This window comes from Heteronotia binoei, chromosome 1, assembly GCF_032191835.1.
Source record: "Heteronotia binoei isolate CCM8104 ecotype False Entrance Well chromosome 1, APGP_CSIRO_Hbin_v1, whole genome shotgun sequence".
In the NCBI taxonomy this organism is placed as follows: Eukaryota; Metazoa; Chordata; class Lepidosauria; order Squamata; family Gekkonidae; genus Heteronotia; species Heteronotia binoei.
Window position 1 is genome coordinate 61,263,327 of NC_083223.1, and position 16,376 is coordinate 61,279,702.

At 41.2% G+C, this 16,376-nt stretch overlaps 1 protein-coding gene across 1 annotated transcript in view; it reads left to right on the plus strand.

Moving 5' to 3' along the window:
* Window positions 1-274: 274 nt before the first annotated feature.
* The window catches only part of FBXO9 (F-box protein 9), a 34,790-nt gene continuing 18,688 nt past the window's right edge, over window positions 275-16,376 (plus strand). Inside the window, exons 1-6 of the mRNA XM_060235085.1 lie at window positions 275-660; window positions 1,983-2,060; window positions 3,458-3,616; window positions 4,968-5,025; window positions 10,360-10,459; window positions 12,231-12,361. Coding sequence (XP_060091068.1) covers window positions 658-660; window positions 1,983-2,060; window positions 3,458-3,616; window positions 4,968-5,025; window positions 10,360-10,459; window positions 12,231-12,361 — 529 coding nt within the window. The 5' untranslated portion in view covers window positions 275-657. The remainder of the gene's footprint in view (window positions 661-1,982; window positions 2,061-3,457; window positions 3,617-4,967; window positions 5,026-10,359; window positions 10,460-12,230; window positions 12,362-16,376) is intronic.

A 16,376-nucleotide genomic window follows, 5' to 3' on the forward strand; every position in this document is an offset into this window, starting at 1 on the left:
AGCATAACTGAAATCTTCTATGCTTTAATCTACCCAATCAAGCCTATGCGGTCCATATGACATTCCCAGCGTTCAGTGCGTTGCCTAAAATGTCCCCAAAGGGATCTCCGTGATATATTAGTACAAATAAATGAGCAGGAGCATTGCCTGGTAGGAACTGCCGTTTTTTAAAAGTATCTGTCTCTCTATTTTTCTCCATATACGTCACGAACGTAACGTAAAGCAACGGGCGCCTCCTTCAGGGCTGTCATGAAACGCGCGTGCGCGGGATCCCGTCTGGCATTTCGGCTCGTCTGTTGGGCGCCGCTGGTCAGCTTATGGCACAGACGAATACACACCACGGCTCGCGCTCTCACTCGCTCGCTCTCTCTCGGGTTGGGAAAATGGCTGCCGTACGCCGCGCTCGCAGTGACTCCCGCTGCGTGGTCCGTTTCTCCGACCGAGAACTCTGCTAAACTGTCTTCCCTGCTTGCTAACGCTTGAGAAGGGGAGAAGAAACAAAAGGCCACCCGCGGCCGTCGGTCAGCCGCGAAGGAAAGGCCGGAGGGAACCAGCGGAGGAAGAGGAGGGGGCCGCCTTCGCGTGAAACGGTAAACAGCGCCGCAGCCTGACGAGAGCGGCCGTTGGACGGAACGGCCTAGCAGTAACAGCCTCGGCATGGTGAGACGGTTGAGGGGGAGGGGCGGCGCGTGACGGGCGGAGGGGGGGGTGCGCTGTCGCGCGCGGAGGGGGCTTGCCGCTTATCCCCGCCCACCGCAGGTGCGGGAGGGGCGGGGCAGAGTAGATAGTTGGAGCGGCGAGACCAAAACAGGTCAAGCTCTAATCGAATGGTTTGTATTGCGGTCTTGGATGTGAGCTTATCGAAACCATTGGCTCCGACTGCAGGAACTCTTGTTTTGCGCTGCCTTTTGAAACCCTTTGAAATCAATGGAGAAACTTCGCCTAGGGTTGCTCTGTCAGTGTATTCATGTCGCTGCTGAGACAGAACAAAAAAGGCACTTTGGTGGCTTTATTTTGTTCTAGGTACAGAAACAAATTATTTTTTTGGAAAAAAAACTAATTCAGCTCGAAAAATGTGTGTAATACAACATTTAAACAATATTAAGAGACAGGTTTTCATTTACTGTAAGCAGTAGTGATTTTTAAAATATCATCTGTGCAGGGGCATTCTTTTAATGATATAATTGAGTTATTAACCCCTACTTTGAAGGAAAACATTATTTACAAGTAAAGAATAGCAATAAAACAAAATATTTATAAAGGGATTCAATCACAAAGCCAAACAGCTCAAAAAATGGAAATACAACTTGTTTGTTATTTCTGCTCTCTTTACTTGAGGCTGCTGGATGCCTCTATTCTAGGGAAAAGAGAAAGTATTGACCTGTTCACTCTTTTATCCTTATTTACATTCTGATTATCCCCCCTTCCAAAAAAAGCCTCTCTGTTTATTAAATTGGTAAACCAGGGGCTGACATGAGTATCTTAGGTATGTGTATATATTAACAAACTCATTTAGATATCCTTGACCATGTGACAGAGCTGTGTAAACAAATGAGTTTTTATTGGAACTCTCAGTTTTGTTTCTTGTTTTTCCTGTTTGATGCCCTCCACCTTTTCCACTGAACTATAATAAGGTTGTTTTGGCACATGAGATTGGGGAATGGTTGAAGAAGTACAGAATCTAGTTTCCTGTAGAAAGATCAAACTGAACACATGATCAAATGAAGGCAGTTATGCACATTCCATTTTCTGATACTGTGATAATCAAAACTGGTTGCCTGATCAGTGTGGTTGCATGTAATTATAAATTAATGTATGTGTATATCTTCCTATGTTAAGGTAATCTAGCAAAATGTTGTGCTTATTGTAGGCAAACTTGAACTGCACACCTCTAGTAACCAGTTTTCTAGAACTTCTGTGTAGTTTTAGGATTCTTACACATCTTATGAATCTTCTCATTTATGTGATTTATTCTCTATCAGGCAGAAGGTGAAGAAGATTGTCACTCTGACATGGTAAGAACAGATGACAATGAAAGGTCTGGAGAAGCAAATCTTCAGGTATGTCTGCTGCTCTGCTTTGGGACATAAGGTGACCTCACAGTTTTTTTGTTTGGTTCATATGTCCTTTTGTTAGTACTCTTGTCTTAAGCATAGTAAAGCCAGTGTGTAAAAATACTTAAATAGTTAAACTGTTTCATAATGTGCCTAATTTCCTGAACTAAAATAGTATAAATATAGGTTCTTGTAGATAAAGTTACAGGTCCATTGAGACAGTAGAGTAGGCGCTTATCTTTCCTTCCATTATCTTTCTTTATCATTTAATCTAAGGGAGCACATTCATTTCTTCAAAATATGCATGGCATCAGATTCTCAGAAGCTGTGGAAGGAGACTTTTTTTTAGGTTTGAAAACATGATCTTTCATAATCAGGCAGATGTGCCTAAAATTCTTGAATTGAATATTCACTTTGCTTTTCAGTCATTTTTTTTTAGTAATTTACTGTCTGTCACTATTAAGGCAGCTTGAAGAAAATTTATATTTTAATTCATTAAAGAATTTCCTCTTTCTTTCTCAGAACTGTAAAACACTGTTCTATGAAGTTTATTGGTCATTCTTCAAAGAATAAGCTATAGTAAGCTCCATCTGCAAGTATACATTTTCTTTCTCTTTAGGGTCTTAAAGTTTAGACTGAGGGATCTTATGAAACAGCATCTTAAAGTGAAAGCTGCCATATTTATATCTGCAGGATATGGAGTCTAACAATTATACAGTTTTCTTTCAGTAAACATGAAGTGGACAGCATGCAGTTTAGCAATAACTACAACTATTCAACTGAGTTATTCTGTGTTCATTTTGCAGCATCAAGCAGTGATGATCCAAACCACCACTTGACTAAATGAAAATATTACTTAATGAAAATATTACATGCTAGCTCTTCAACATTTATTCTTGTAGTGTTCCTGTAGAAGAAGGGATGGGGAAATATTTGCAATTCCTTGTTCAGAGATCACATTTAGTATCCTAGGTTGATTACATTGAACAGTTAGTATAAAAGGTGTTACATTGTTGGAACCAAATTATAGATGCATCTGCTTTTGTGACAGTCTAGTTCCAGAAGCACTGTTATTGTTGAGAAGGATGAGATCCCATTTGTTTCCAACCTTGTACATTTGACCTGTGGTGGTTCATGATACTGATAACATGGGAGTTTCTCAGTCACACAGTGCTAGCTTTGGATAATGCATGTGAATTCACAGATGGAGCAGCCACATGTCCATTCCTAGCTAAGATAAATATACCCTGGGGTAAATAACAAAAGCAAATAACTCAGGATATTTTATTCTTTATGCAACTAAGAAGGAATTAATGTAAGCACTTGTCACTTCTGACTTGCACATCATTTAACTGCCTGTATGTAGATTACCCAAATATTGGACTTAGTTTCTGGATTTCTAGGCAGAGCTCCAGATGTTCAGAGCAAAGTGGATGTTTGAACTTACCCCAGGGGTGGGTTCTGCTGGTTTGGAAACTCGACCCTGGAGAGTATCGGCAAGAGGGCCTTCAATAAAGGCTGTTGATGCCAAAGAAAAGCAAGAACTAGCAAAAGAGGAAAAGGTAAAGAACTTGATCTTCTTAAATGATAACATTCCTCTGCAGTGAGCTAACGGAATGCTGTCTATGTAGGCAAAGCATGCAAGGCATGGACTGATTTTCCTACTTCTGTCCTTACCAGTGTGTCATCTTTTATTGCTTTCTCTTATTTGTCTCCTGAATTGAAGAAACTGTGTAGGTAGATATCAGCACTAGGGAATATGGAAAAGAGAGTGGGAGATAAGTATTTGGAAGCAGTTTAAGCTACGTTCTTAAATCTCTTGGATCTAACTTCACTAAGGTAAAGGTGGCAAACATGTTTGTCTGAAGGAATAGAACAAAGTTGGAGTCCAGTAGCCCTGAGATGCAAGATTTGATACTAAAGTAAAAGCAATGAGTCATGCTTGTGCAATTTATATGTTCAAATAGATATAATTTATTGTAGAAATACATTGCATTTCAGTATGAACATACAGAAGAACTCAGTTAACTTCAGTAACTTTCATTTTAAATAGTTTGCTCTTAAAAGAGGAAATGGCGCTTCACTATTACTCCTGAATTCACTTTTGCTTCTGTTCTTCCTGTGGGCCTTTTCACTCAGTGTCCTAAGAAACTTTGTCAAGTAGACTTTCATCTATCCAGAATACTGATGATGTTAAAATAACTTAGTGTTGTTGTTCTAGCTTCTATGTTCAGGCCTTAATTTTAAGGCTTGACAGAAATATTACAGCTGGAATATAGTTTTTCTAGCAATCACCTTAGACTTCAAGTTTGAAAATCATCTACCAGATGCTTGTTTCCTTGCTTATTTTCACTTTCACAGACTTTTTCTCTAGGTGAAGAATATAATTTCCAAGGACTTAGTGTTTTCAGTAGATACTGATAGTCATACTTTTGACTTGCTAATTCCAGCAGACAAGGCTTCTGTAAAAATCCATTATAGCGTCAACATTGTGTCCTAATACTGAAATCATTCATTGTCATGCAAGAAGTTGGAGTGACTAAAACTGGTAGATAGCTTGGTCCAAAAAACAAATATCAAAAATAGAACAGTTAGGGTTAGCAACAGTTTGAAGAAATGTCCTGTTCTCTTAGTGGAGGCTTAATAGGATGACATTTACCAAGTGATGTTGTATCTCCATGACCAGGAAAGTTCAAAGGGCCCACTTTCACACATGAAGCATCCATTAAAGAGGCAGGAGGTTTTTTTTTTTCTGCAGGGTGTTCTCAACCCTAAGAACATTGTTAATAGCTATACCTAACTGTACTTATACTTGCTAATACTTACATTTTACTGTTTTTTCATCCATGACAACTAGTAATTTATTTTTTAGTTTGTAATGTATTCTTAAACAGCTGACTAATTTTTATGCAGGCAAGAGAACTGTTCCTGAAGGCAGTAGAACAAGAACAAAATGGGGCTCTTTATGAAGGTAATCTAATATTTGCATTTTAATTTAATCACACAAATTTTACACCATAGCTGTTCATAACAGCTGTGATGAAATAATTGCTAAGGGCAAGCAAATTGTAAATGCGATTGTGATTGATTGAGGCAGTATTGTTGCCTCTGCCGATTGTTGAATAAACCCATTGAAAAAAAGATAAAACTGCAGACTGTTGATCATTCAGAGATCCTGTGATGATATTTGGGAGGGTGTTGGTTTTGAAATGGACAACTATCTTCAAAGCTCAGACAAGAAACCAAGACATTGGAAAAAATGACTTAACCTACCTCACAGGGTTGTTGTGAGGATGAATAAATGTATTGCGAAGCACTATGTATATTGAAAAATATCAAGAACAGAATAATAGCATCTTGCCATGGAATATTAGGCTATATGGAGCTTAAGATAATCTGCAGCCTTTTATTGGGGCTACACCAGTGTAGAGTTGGTCTAATTTAGTTTGAATTGGTGCATAACCTCTGGCAGTAGAGAGTCAATGTTGTGTCCCAGTTAACTGCCAGGCTAATTGAAATCCCTGCTGAATCATGAAGGTTATCCTTTGGTAAGTTGTAGGTTAGAGAGAAGAATCTTACAGGGTGGTTGTGGCAACAACTTATTGGAGAAAGATTTGGATGAAAACAAGATGGATGAATTATAGTAAACAGCTATTCCTCTCAAATTGAAAGACTTCTCATCTAGATACATGCTGCTGTAGCATAAAGTAATGGAGCTTTTGGTTATTTTTAGAAATCCAGCATCTGTTGGTGTCAGATAAAGTTCATTGGCACTGGTGAAGTAGGTTTCATAGTTAGCTTATTCCATATCTGACTTGTTTTAAATGGGCACATTGCAGAAGAGTTGATCCTCAAGATTAATGTTTCTGTGGGAAAGGCTGTTAGTTGCACAACTTTTGAATTTTACCAATAATATGGTGTGACAGATTTCACAGTTCAGAAAGTATGATGTGACAATTATTTGTTTAAATGATGTCTATTATACAGCTGATGTCAGTGTCTTCATTTTTTAAAATGCTTACTTCAGGGGTTCACAGCTTTTTTGAGCTTGTGGGCATCTTTGGAATTCTGACACAGCACGGTGGATACAGCCACAAAGAGCTGCTGCAGGAAGTGGAGTCAAGCGGAAAATGGCTGCTGCAGCTTACATTCAGTCACACAGTAAAGATCCTTTGGCTGCTGCCAAAGCAACCTCTTTAAAAATCTGCACAACCAATCAAATCTTCAGTGACCATTCAGAAGCCTTGCTGGGCCACATACTAAAGACACTTGGTAGGCATCAGGAAAGGTCCGTTGGCACCCATGGGCACCATGTGAGGGACCCTTGGCTTAGATGTTTCAAAAAAAATAAACCAAGCGAATATCTACCAAGAAAATGTTAGCATTTAAGAAAAGCTTACCATATCTTAAAACAGACTTCATAAGAAGTTTGAAATCTAATATTTAAGAACTGTACACTTTTTTTGTCAGTAACTCCCTCAGTTGTGTAAGGAAAGACTTGCAAGTGAAGTCTAGTTTGACTTGAATGAGGTTTGTCCAAACATACATTTTTCTCTTAACACATAATATCGACTTCATAATTCGTGAAGCAGTGTTGCTGTCAAGGCGAAGGACATTATCAGAGCTTATAGGATCTACCAAACATATCTGGGATAGATTATCGTTAGACTTTATGCCTCCATATCTGGAGGCTTTTGTGCAAAAGTATAACTTGTCAGTCATCTTAATGCTTATAGTCTCAGTGCTGATCAGGCAGCCCATTCTACACTTTCAGAAGAACTGTTTACTGGTCCATCTAGCTCAGTATTATCTACTTTGTCTGGCAGCACATTCAGGCAAAAAAAAAGGTCTTTCACAGTATGGTACTGAAGATACCCAGTGGAGTTTTATTGATTTTGTGTTGTTTACTGTACATGTCTGTAAATAAAAACACTTTTCAAAATCTTGTGTGTAAATAACTTGATATTCCTGCAAGGTGTGAAAGTCTGGAAAATATATTTAGGAGTGGAAAATCCTTTGGAACAAAATGTCTCCATAAGAATTAAGGTAACTGGAGCTGATTTACTGATGGTAATATAAAAGTTTGTTGCTGAGTACTAATTCTTGCATTATATGTCTTACATCATGTAAGTGGAGCCAACATCATTTCTAAGAGCCACACATATTAACCAATCGAGTGTAACTTGTCATGTAACTTATCAGTAGTGGGATGGCATGTGTAGTCAGGACTGTGCAGTGTTAAAAGCTTTTGTACTGAGTGTTGCCATCTTAAAGATTTCCAGCCACTTCAAAAAAACACTTGTCTTTCAGTAGTTGCTCCTATCTACTCTTTGGACAACTTCATTTAACTATAGGCTCATCTCAGAGTTAAGTTTAGGATTACTCTTAATGGTACTTTTTTATACTACCCTTCTTTAGGCAGGTCACAGTAGCATACAATAGCATACCACATATCTTGTATCTTCTTTCCCAGTTTATGCTCATATCAGCCCTGTGAAAAAGAGGCTGAGAGGAAATGATTTACCTAAGATCACCCAGTGAATTTTGTGGCTGTCTTGGGATTTGAAGCCAGATCCTGCTCTAGCACTCTAACCTACATATCACTTGAGTCCAAATTGGCGTGCTTTAAATTTTGCTTCGCTAAGCTGAGGGTCTGTCATGTCCTAGGTGGTGGAGTCAGGAGCTCTCTCCACCCTTCAGTTTGACAGAAACCTATTTGGGAATCTTGGTTCCAAGGCTGCATAGTTAACCACACTTATCAAGAAATAAATCCCACTCAAATTAGTAATCATTTTAGTTAGGCGTGTTTGAGAATTAGCTGTGCCTCAGTATCAGTTCCAAGGTTTTCTGTAGCAAACCTATGAGGCTAATGTATAATGAGGGTATGAGTATTTACTCTGAATCTTCCAGAAGTATCACTGACAAACTGAAACATTTATGGCATTGCAGTTGCCTGGAAAAAAAGACTTAATGTGATGTTACCTATCAGGTAATGTTACTTATGTGCATGCCATTATTACTTTCAGCTGCCCATTTCTGCACATTGAGCTTTTCTTGAAAGGAAATATCATTTTTTCTTGAAGTCTGTTGGAATTTCAAAACATTTAGCATATCCTCTTGCCATTTTACAGTATGAATGGATTTATCCCATTAGATGAAACATGGTTTCTGAATGCTGCACTGACCATTGTAACAAGTATTTGAAGGAATTTTTCAGATTGGAAGGAAAATGTTACCTTTTTAAGAGGGAAAGTAGGCCTCATGCCAAAAGGCAGAAATTGGAGACAAATAAATGTTTTATTCTGAGTGTTTTAAACCCTGTTTGGGACACCATCGTATAAATTATGTTTTGCAGGTATTGATAATCCAAAAGCATTTAAAGAAGGTTTGTCCTTTTAGTATGTTTTTGCTTTTTATCTGAAAAATTCCAGTACCATTCCATTCCCATTGGTTTGTGAATTAATGTAATTTATTTTCTGAAGCACAGGGGGAGTTTTAAGAGCATTTTGTGAAATGGTACAGCTGGTCTACCATTTAAAACAGCAGAGCGCCACAAACACAACAGTAGTGGCATTATGAGAGCAACCAAGTTATTTGAAATGCATGGGCACATGAAAGAATATGATCAATACAGAGAATTATATTACAATGCAGACATGCAAATAGGCCTCCCCCATGAAATGTGCCCATGACCAATACATGTTAAGACCAGAGTAACATAATCCTCCCCTTTTTTCGTTTTTACCTATTCTAGCTTGTTCATATCTTGACCAATTTAAGTTCTGTTAACTTTTGATATCAAAGTTGATATCTCATGTACAAATAAATCTCATATACCAAGAATGAGAGCCCCAGACTGATACACTATATTGAACTCCATTAAACTTCTGCACAGCCAAACCACAATAAAATAGAAAAATGCATTTTTTCTGTTTTATTGTGGTTTAGCTGCGTAGACGTTTAATGGAGTTGAATGTAATGTATTAGTCAGGAGCTCACATTAAAAAGTACTGGTCTTAACATGTATTGGTCATGGGCACATTTCATGGGGGAGGCCTATTTGCATGTCTGCATTGTAATATAATTCTCTGTATTGATCATATTCTTTCATGTGCCCATGCATTTCAAATAACTTGGTTGCTCTCATAATGCCACTACTGTTGTGTTTGTGGCGCTCTGCTGTTTTAAATGGTAGACCAGCTGTACCATTTCACAAAATGCTCTTAAAACCCCCTGTGCTTCAGAAAATAAATTACAGTATACCATCAGTGATTCAAGCCATATAAATCCAGATATTTCTGTTACACTTATAGGACCAGGTGTATGGTTATTTTGAACTGTTACATTGATTGCTGGTCTGACACTTAACTGCTGAATATGAGTATAGTGATGAACCATGAGGTTGGCGTCCCCAGGAAGATAGAGAATGGGAATTGAGTTTCTCCCCATTTGGCCTGGAAAAGAAAACAGCAGATGTCCTGTTTCTAACCAATACAAGTCACAAGTCTTAGCCTTTTAACTTGGTCATTACTCAGGGATCAGCAAGACAGTCCTTCAAATGACCTTCACGCTGTAGAGCTGAATCCAGCTATCTTTTCTGTTAGTGAAAAAAGGAGCAGTATTTTGACCACCAAGATGAGTTGGAGATACTGGGTGCATGTGAGATAGGAGGGAAAGTAAGACTGTATGAAATAGTTGTCTAGATGCAGCGTATTGTGTTATATAAGATTTTTAGCATATTTTCTTTTTCAGCTGAATAAGCATGAATAGCTCATCTGAACTATATGAATGCTTGGACTAGTTAATTAAATGGGATTCAGTCGCATGAGCAGAATCGCTTGCCTGACTAAGAATGTAACAATGCAGTCTTAAGTGGAGTTAAACCCATGTCCGTTGAAGTCAGTGGATATAGAATGGTGTAACTGCTTAGGCCTTATTTCACTTCTGTTTAAGCAAACAGGCTGTTCTTGGACTGGTTTCAAGCACATGTCAACTACTTACTCCATAGCAACAGTTTGTAATCATTCAAATGAATTCATTTACTGTCTGGGAAAAAGTTAAAAAGTATCAAAATAGTAAAATATTTACTAGGGTAAAACTATAAAAAGTAGTTTTATATTAATTTAGTAAAACACGTTTCATTCTTTTTATAAGTTGCTTTTGAATAAGTTGCTTTTTGGTATGTTACAAAAATACTGTAAGATGACCAGAATTGCATAAAACCTAGTAATTTTAGAAACATAGTTTGAATATATATCCAGTAACATTAAATATCCATTTAAGTAGAAACTACCTTTGTTTTTAGCTATTAAATTCTACCGCCTGGCCATGCAACTGGTACCAGACATTGAGTTTAAGATTGCTTATACCCGATCTCCAGATGGCGATGGTGTTGGGAAAAACTAGTAAGTATAGTATCTATTACTTTGAGGGCTAAGATGCTGGAGTGGAAGATTTCATTCCAGTGCTTGATCTGTTATTTTAAAAAATAGGCAGATACAAATAAAACTAAATAAACCTACAGGTCAAAGGCTAAACAATAACACTTGCTTCCTTTGTGACATCAGAATGTGTCATGTGTGTCGTTTTTAAAAATAAAATAGTGTTTCACAGAATAAGCATAACTTCAACATCCATAAATAAAAATATTGCTTTCCATAAATACTTGTTAGTTTGCTAGTCCAGTTGAAAATAAATGGGAATTGCTTCCAAGCAAGCGTGCCTAGAGTTGTGCTGTGAATGTTATCATTGCTCTCTTTATTCAGTTCAGTGTAGCAAAAAAAAAACCCCCATGAACATACAGCTTCTGAAATCAATGCAAAACCACTCCCAGTGTCAGGTAACATTTTCAGTCACCTTTTAAAATAATTGTACTGCATGGGTTTGTCTTGCTGGAGGAATTACCATTCAGTACTGCTGTTTCTGTTGTGTAGACATATGTTACCTGATTGTGAACATCTGCAGTTTTAAATATTCAATATTAATTTAGAACTGTAAAAAAGAAAAAGAAACCCTAAGATTTCATTTTATATTGCTTTTCTGTAATACAATGCTTCTACGGCTGCAGTTCTGTGCATATTTATCTGGGGGTAAATCCTGTGAAACAAAATAGAACTTTCTTTCAAGTCACTGTGTTGTCATCTTGGACTACTTTTCTTAACTCAGCAAGTTTTTATATTTTATAATAATTTTCTGCCTTCTGGGCCCAGCAGCTGTAATTAAAGCCTTGTTTTCCTACCTTCATTAAATCAAAGTTAACTTTAGCAGCAAAATGAATAAAATGAGAGCATTGCAAAAATCTCACTTGCTTATTGTTTAGTATTCTTATATGGTTTCTCTTAATACTGAACTAGATATACACATGCTTTTTAACCAGGGAAGCCATTTCAGCAGGACAACTAGATTGGAAGCAGAAGCAGGTGGGGAAGAGTACTTAACCCTTTCCTCAACTGTGTTTTCTCATTTGCTCATTTCTAATTGCATCCTTCAGTTAGCTTCTCCCACCTTGTAATCCATGCTTGCCTGAATATATTAATATATTTGATATTGCAAAGCTGTTTAGATATGACTTGTTCTTCAGTTAAAAGAAAGTAAATTGATCAAACCAGGGATATGGAAAATTGTACTTATAAGCCTAATTAAAGCCAGTTACAATTTAATACATTCTGTGCACATGTGCACAGTTGTAAGCATCTTTATTGAAAAGTAAGTCCAAGGAGTGTTGCCAATGTTCAGGTGGGGCCTGTGGATCTCCCAGAGTTCTAACATCTCCTGATGATAGACACCTGTTCCCCTGCAGAAAATTTGGAGCGTGGACTTGTTGTCTTTATATCCTGCTAAACTCCCTCTTCTTCATCTTCCCCGCAAAGATCCACAAAATGTCCAGGAATTTTTCAAGGCAGAGTTGGTAGCCCCACCAAATACATTCACTGGGTCTAACTGCCCCATAAATGTGTGTTTAGGATTGTAGATTTAAAGTACTATTAATCTTTGAGATCAGGCACTTCCAGCAACCTAAAAATTTAAACTTGGGGCCAAATTAGGCATGTATTTGCTTCAAAGTAAATCTAGTAGAAATTAATTGGATTTATGTTGGAATAAATATGGTTAGGATTTCATTTAAGTTGGACTTCTGTTTTATGCTGTTCCAATTCAAGTGACATTTTCTTTCTCTAGCATTGACGATAATGAAGATGAAAGCAAGATGGCTGACCTTCTGTCCTACTTTCAGCAGCAATTCACTCTTCAGGAATCTTCCATCAAATTATGTCAGCCTGAACTTGATGTGAATCAGACCCATATCTCAGGCAAGAGAATTTTTAAAATGCAAAATATTGTTATAATGACATTTTAATCCTATGTATTTGACACTGACCATAGTCATTGAGGTTTACCATTGACATGGTAAACCTGTGTCTGGGTTTTTCCACTTTGTGCTGCTGATAGTGTTAGAAATGTGAAGGCAAGGGGAGGGGAATGAGAAAACAACAGGCCTTTTTCTGATGAAACACCCCCCCCCCCCGGGTTTTCTGATTGAAAATTTGGGAATATGAGAATTTTATTTTAAAAAACGCCCTCCTTTGAAACGTTTTTTCTTTATGACAGAGAAAAATTGTCTTAATCATTTCATATGTTACAAACATACCATGGAAAAGTGAACATTAAAAAACTTGTTCCTATTAATTTTATTTAAAATGTATTGAATTGAATTTCTAACCTGACCTCTGCACAGCAGGGCTCAAGCAGGTTACAACAGTAAATATACATGATAAAATAAAGCAAAATACAATCCACGCAGTGTTAAAAACGTATAAAGCAGAATCAAGGGCAGTTAGTAAGCAGCCCCGGAGCATTTACAGTACTCCAGTCTTTAGTAATCCAGTCTAAAGGTGACCATTGCATGGATTACTGTGGCTAAGTCATGGGGACAGAGGTAGGGAACCAGTTGCCTGACTAACAACATTTGTGATTTGGGCCTCCATAGAAAGCAAGGAATCCAAAATCACACCCAAACTCATCATCAGTTTTGACCATAATAGTACCCATCAGGGGTTGGGAGCTGGATTCGCAATTCCATCCCCTAACAGCTCAGACACACAGATTTGATTTAGTTTCAGTCAACTCTGCTTTAACCAGCCAGTCATGGTGTAATGTACTGAGTTGCGAGACGGGTTGAAGGCAACATGCTTTATTCAGTGGTACATTACAAGAGAGAGAACACGCGGGCCGGGTCCCGCTTATATACATTTCCCGGAACTGTCCCCTAGTCTGACCAGTCCAATCCTGGTCAGCCAAACTTCCCGCCACAGATCTTGATGGGCGGGGTGTCTGGCGAGCTACATCCGAGGACCCATGGGGTCGCCTTTGTAGCGATTGCCATGTGGTACATCAGCTTATGTTTCAAGACATAACACTCCTCCCCCCTAGTTCAGGACACATAGTCTTGCAAGTAAGCGGGGGCCTTGCGATCTTCTTTGTGGTTTCTGTGCATCACACCAATGGGGAGAGGCGCCGGCGCCGACCCTGATCGGTAAACTTCAAAAGCTGCGGATTTCCACGCCTCCGTCACAGCGCGCATGCGCAGACACCCCCACTGCGCATGCTCGCCAGGACGGGAGCGGACATCCCGCCAGTTCTCTTCTGACTTCCGCGCTGATCGGTTGATCTTTTCGCTACGGTCGGTGAACTTGGTTGGATTTTGTCTAAAATTGTTAGTATAGTTAGTGTTAGCTGTTAGTAGTTTAGTTAGTTAATTAGTGTTAGTTTTTGTCCGTCCGGAGCGTGGGGTGAGTTTTTCCCGCCCTTCGGGCCTTCCACCCATTTTTCTTAACCCTCGCATGGAAAAGCGTTGGGGTTTCTTCCGTCGCTGTTCGAGGTGCGGAAGCAAAATCGCGCCGCCGGATGGCCATTCGCTGGGCTTGCTGTGCCTGGCACAAGCCGGACTCTTGTGTCCATTGCGCCAAGTTCTCAAAGCAGATAAAAAAGAACAGGGCGGTGCGGCTGGCGGCAGCACTTATGGAGAAGGTACTATCACCACGTGCGCTCTCTACTGATCAAGGACAACCTTCGGCTGAACTGTTGACACCGAAATCGGTCGACGCCGAAAAAGGTCCCTCCGACGCCGATCGCCTGCCGGGCTCAGCAGCTGCATCTGAGTCCTCGGTGCCGGCAAAGAAGCACAAGGAGGACAAGGGGTCGCATGCGGAGAAGGCGAAGAAGCAGAAGAAGGCCGATAAGCCGAAGCATAAGTCCGCTTCGCAATCCTCACCTGCATCGTTATCTGAACCCGCCTCTGAAGCTATTCGCCTCACCCGTTCGTCGATCGAGCCCACCGCCACTTACCTTGATGTCGACTCAGCTGTTCATCTCCGACTCTGATTCCGAGATCGATTCAGCACAATGTGTCGGTACCGATAGAAGCCCATCGGGTCGGCTTACGCTAGGGCAAGGGACCCCGCGTTCTCGTAGCCCTGCTCGGGATCGACGTCGGGGCTCGCACCGGGATCGGTTGTCAAGCAGCCGCTCTCCTCGCTACCAGAAGAGGGATCCTTCTCCTAATCAGCCAGTGTCGCAGATTCCTTGGGATCAGCGGCAATGGCAGTACCTCTATGGTGCCTACCCAATGCAACCACCGTTTCCCTGGTTGCCACCACGACAGATGGACTGGGATCAGGCTTCTGAGACCTCCTATCGGTCCTGGAAGTCGTGTAGGACCCCTCGACGTGCGCCTTCTGCCACGGTATCGAAGCCGCCCGAGGTCGAGCATCCGGATCGGCGTCGGGAGCCAGAGCGGCGTGCCTCCCCGGAGAAGCCAAAGACGACACCCACGGTTCGGACGTCACCGCCTCGGCGTCAGCCGTCTGAGCAGTCGGAATTGCCTGAAGTATCCCCCAGGTCCTTGAGGGAGTCGTCGCCTGAAGAGCAAGGGGCCTCCTCTACGGGTGAACCATCTCCACCGGCAAAGACCACAAAGGATCATCCCATCTCCCCATCCGAAGACCTCAAGTCCTATGGGGACCTGATTAAAAGGATGGTGCAGGCGCTGTCTTTACCAACTGTTCAGCCGCAGCCTGTGGTCACGGACAGTGTCTTTGATATCATCCAAAGAGACACTTCGACGGCGGTTGCCCTGCCCATCACCAATGTGATGCTTCACACGGCAAAGTTGTCCTGGGACAAGCCTGCGTCCACGCCGGTGTCATCGCGCCGGCTGGACCACATGTACCGTCTGCAGGAAAACACCGCGGAGTTCCTATATACGCACCCTAAGCCTAACTCGGTTGTGGTATCGTCCTCGTCCAAGGCGAAGAAAATGCATTCAACTCCCCCTGATAAGGAAGGTCGGAAGCTGGACGCTATGGGGCGCCAGTTGTACTCCACTGGGTCGCTTGTGGTGAAAATTGCGAACTACTCTGCATGTATGGGCAGGTATCAATATACTTTGTGGGACCAGATCTCGCCCATCCTGAACACTCTGCTGGAACAGAGCAGATCGGTTCTCAAGAAGTTGCAGAAGGAGGGGATGGCCCTTGCGAAGCAGCAGCTGAATTCTGCAAAGCATTCAGGTGATGCTTGTGCCAAGACTCTCACTACTGCCATATCTTTATGCAGACACTCCTGGCTACGCTCCACCGCCCTGCAACCCGATACGCAGGCGTATATTGAAGATCTCCCGTTCGATGGCACGGGTCTCTTTAGTGCCACCACAGACTCGGTCCTTCAGGAGATGGACAAGAGTATAAAGACATCTAGAAACCTGGGGGTCTCCACCTCTCGTTCTCAGGCGAAGTGGCAGTGGCCGCGACAGTGGCAGAAGAAGCCTTATGCCAAGTCTCCTGAGCGGCAGTCAGCAACCACCTTTTCAAGGCCGCAGTACCAGCGGAAGCAGAAGTACTTGCCGTCCTCTGCTCAGGCTTCTAGGCAGAAAGGGGCAAAGCAGCAAAAACAGGGCCTTTGACTCCCCTCCACCTACTCGTCCCCATGGGGACACGGACTCTATTCACTTATCCCGTTTCCTCCCAGCCTGGTCCTGTATCACCTCAGACCAGTGGGTCTTATCTGTGATCCAATGGGGGTGCGAGATAGAGTTTTTCCAGCATCCTCCTACCCCAACGTTCGCCTACACTGCACCCTCCCCTCCTCTTCAGGAAGAGGTTCAGTCCCTCCTCCTAAAGCAGGCCATCGAGGAGGTCCCGAAGGATCAACGCGGCCATGGGTTCTACTCCCGCTATTTTGCTGTCCTGGAGAAGGATGGAGGCCTGCGCCCGATTATGGACCTTCGGGGTCTCAACGAGTTCATCCGCTACAACAAATTTCGAATGA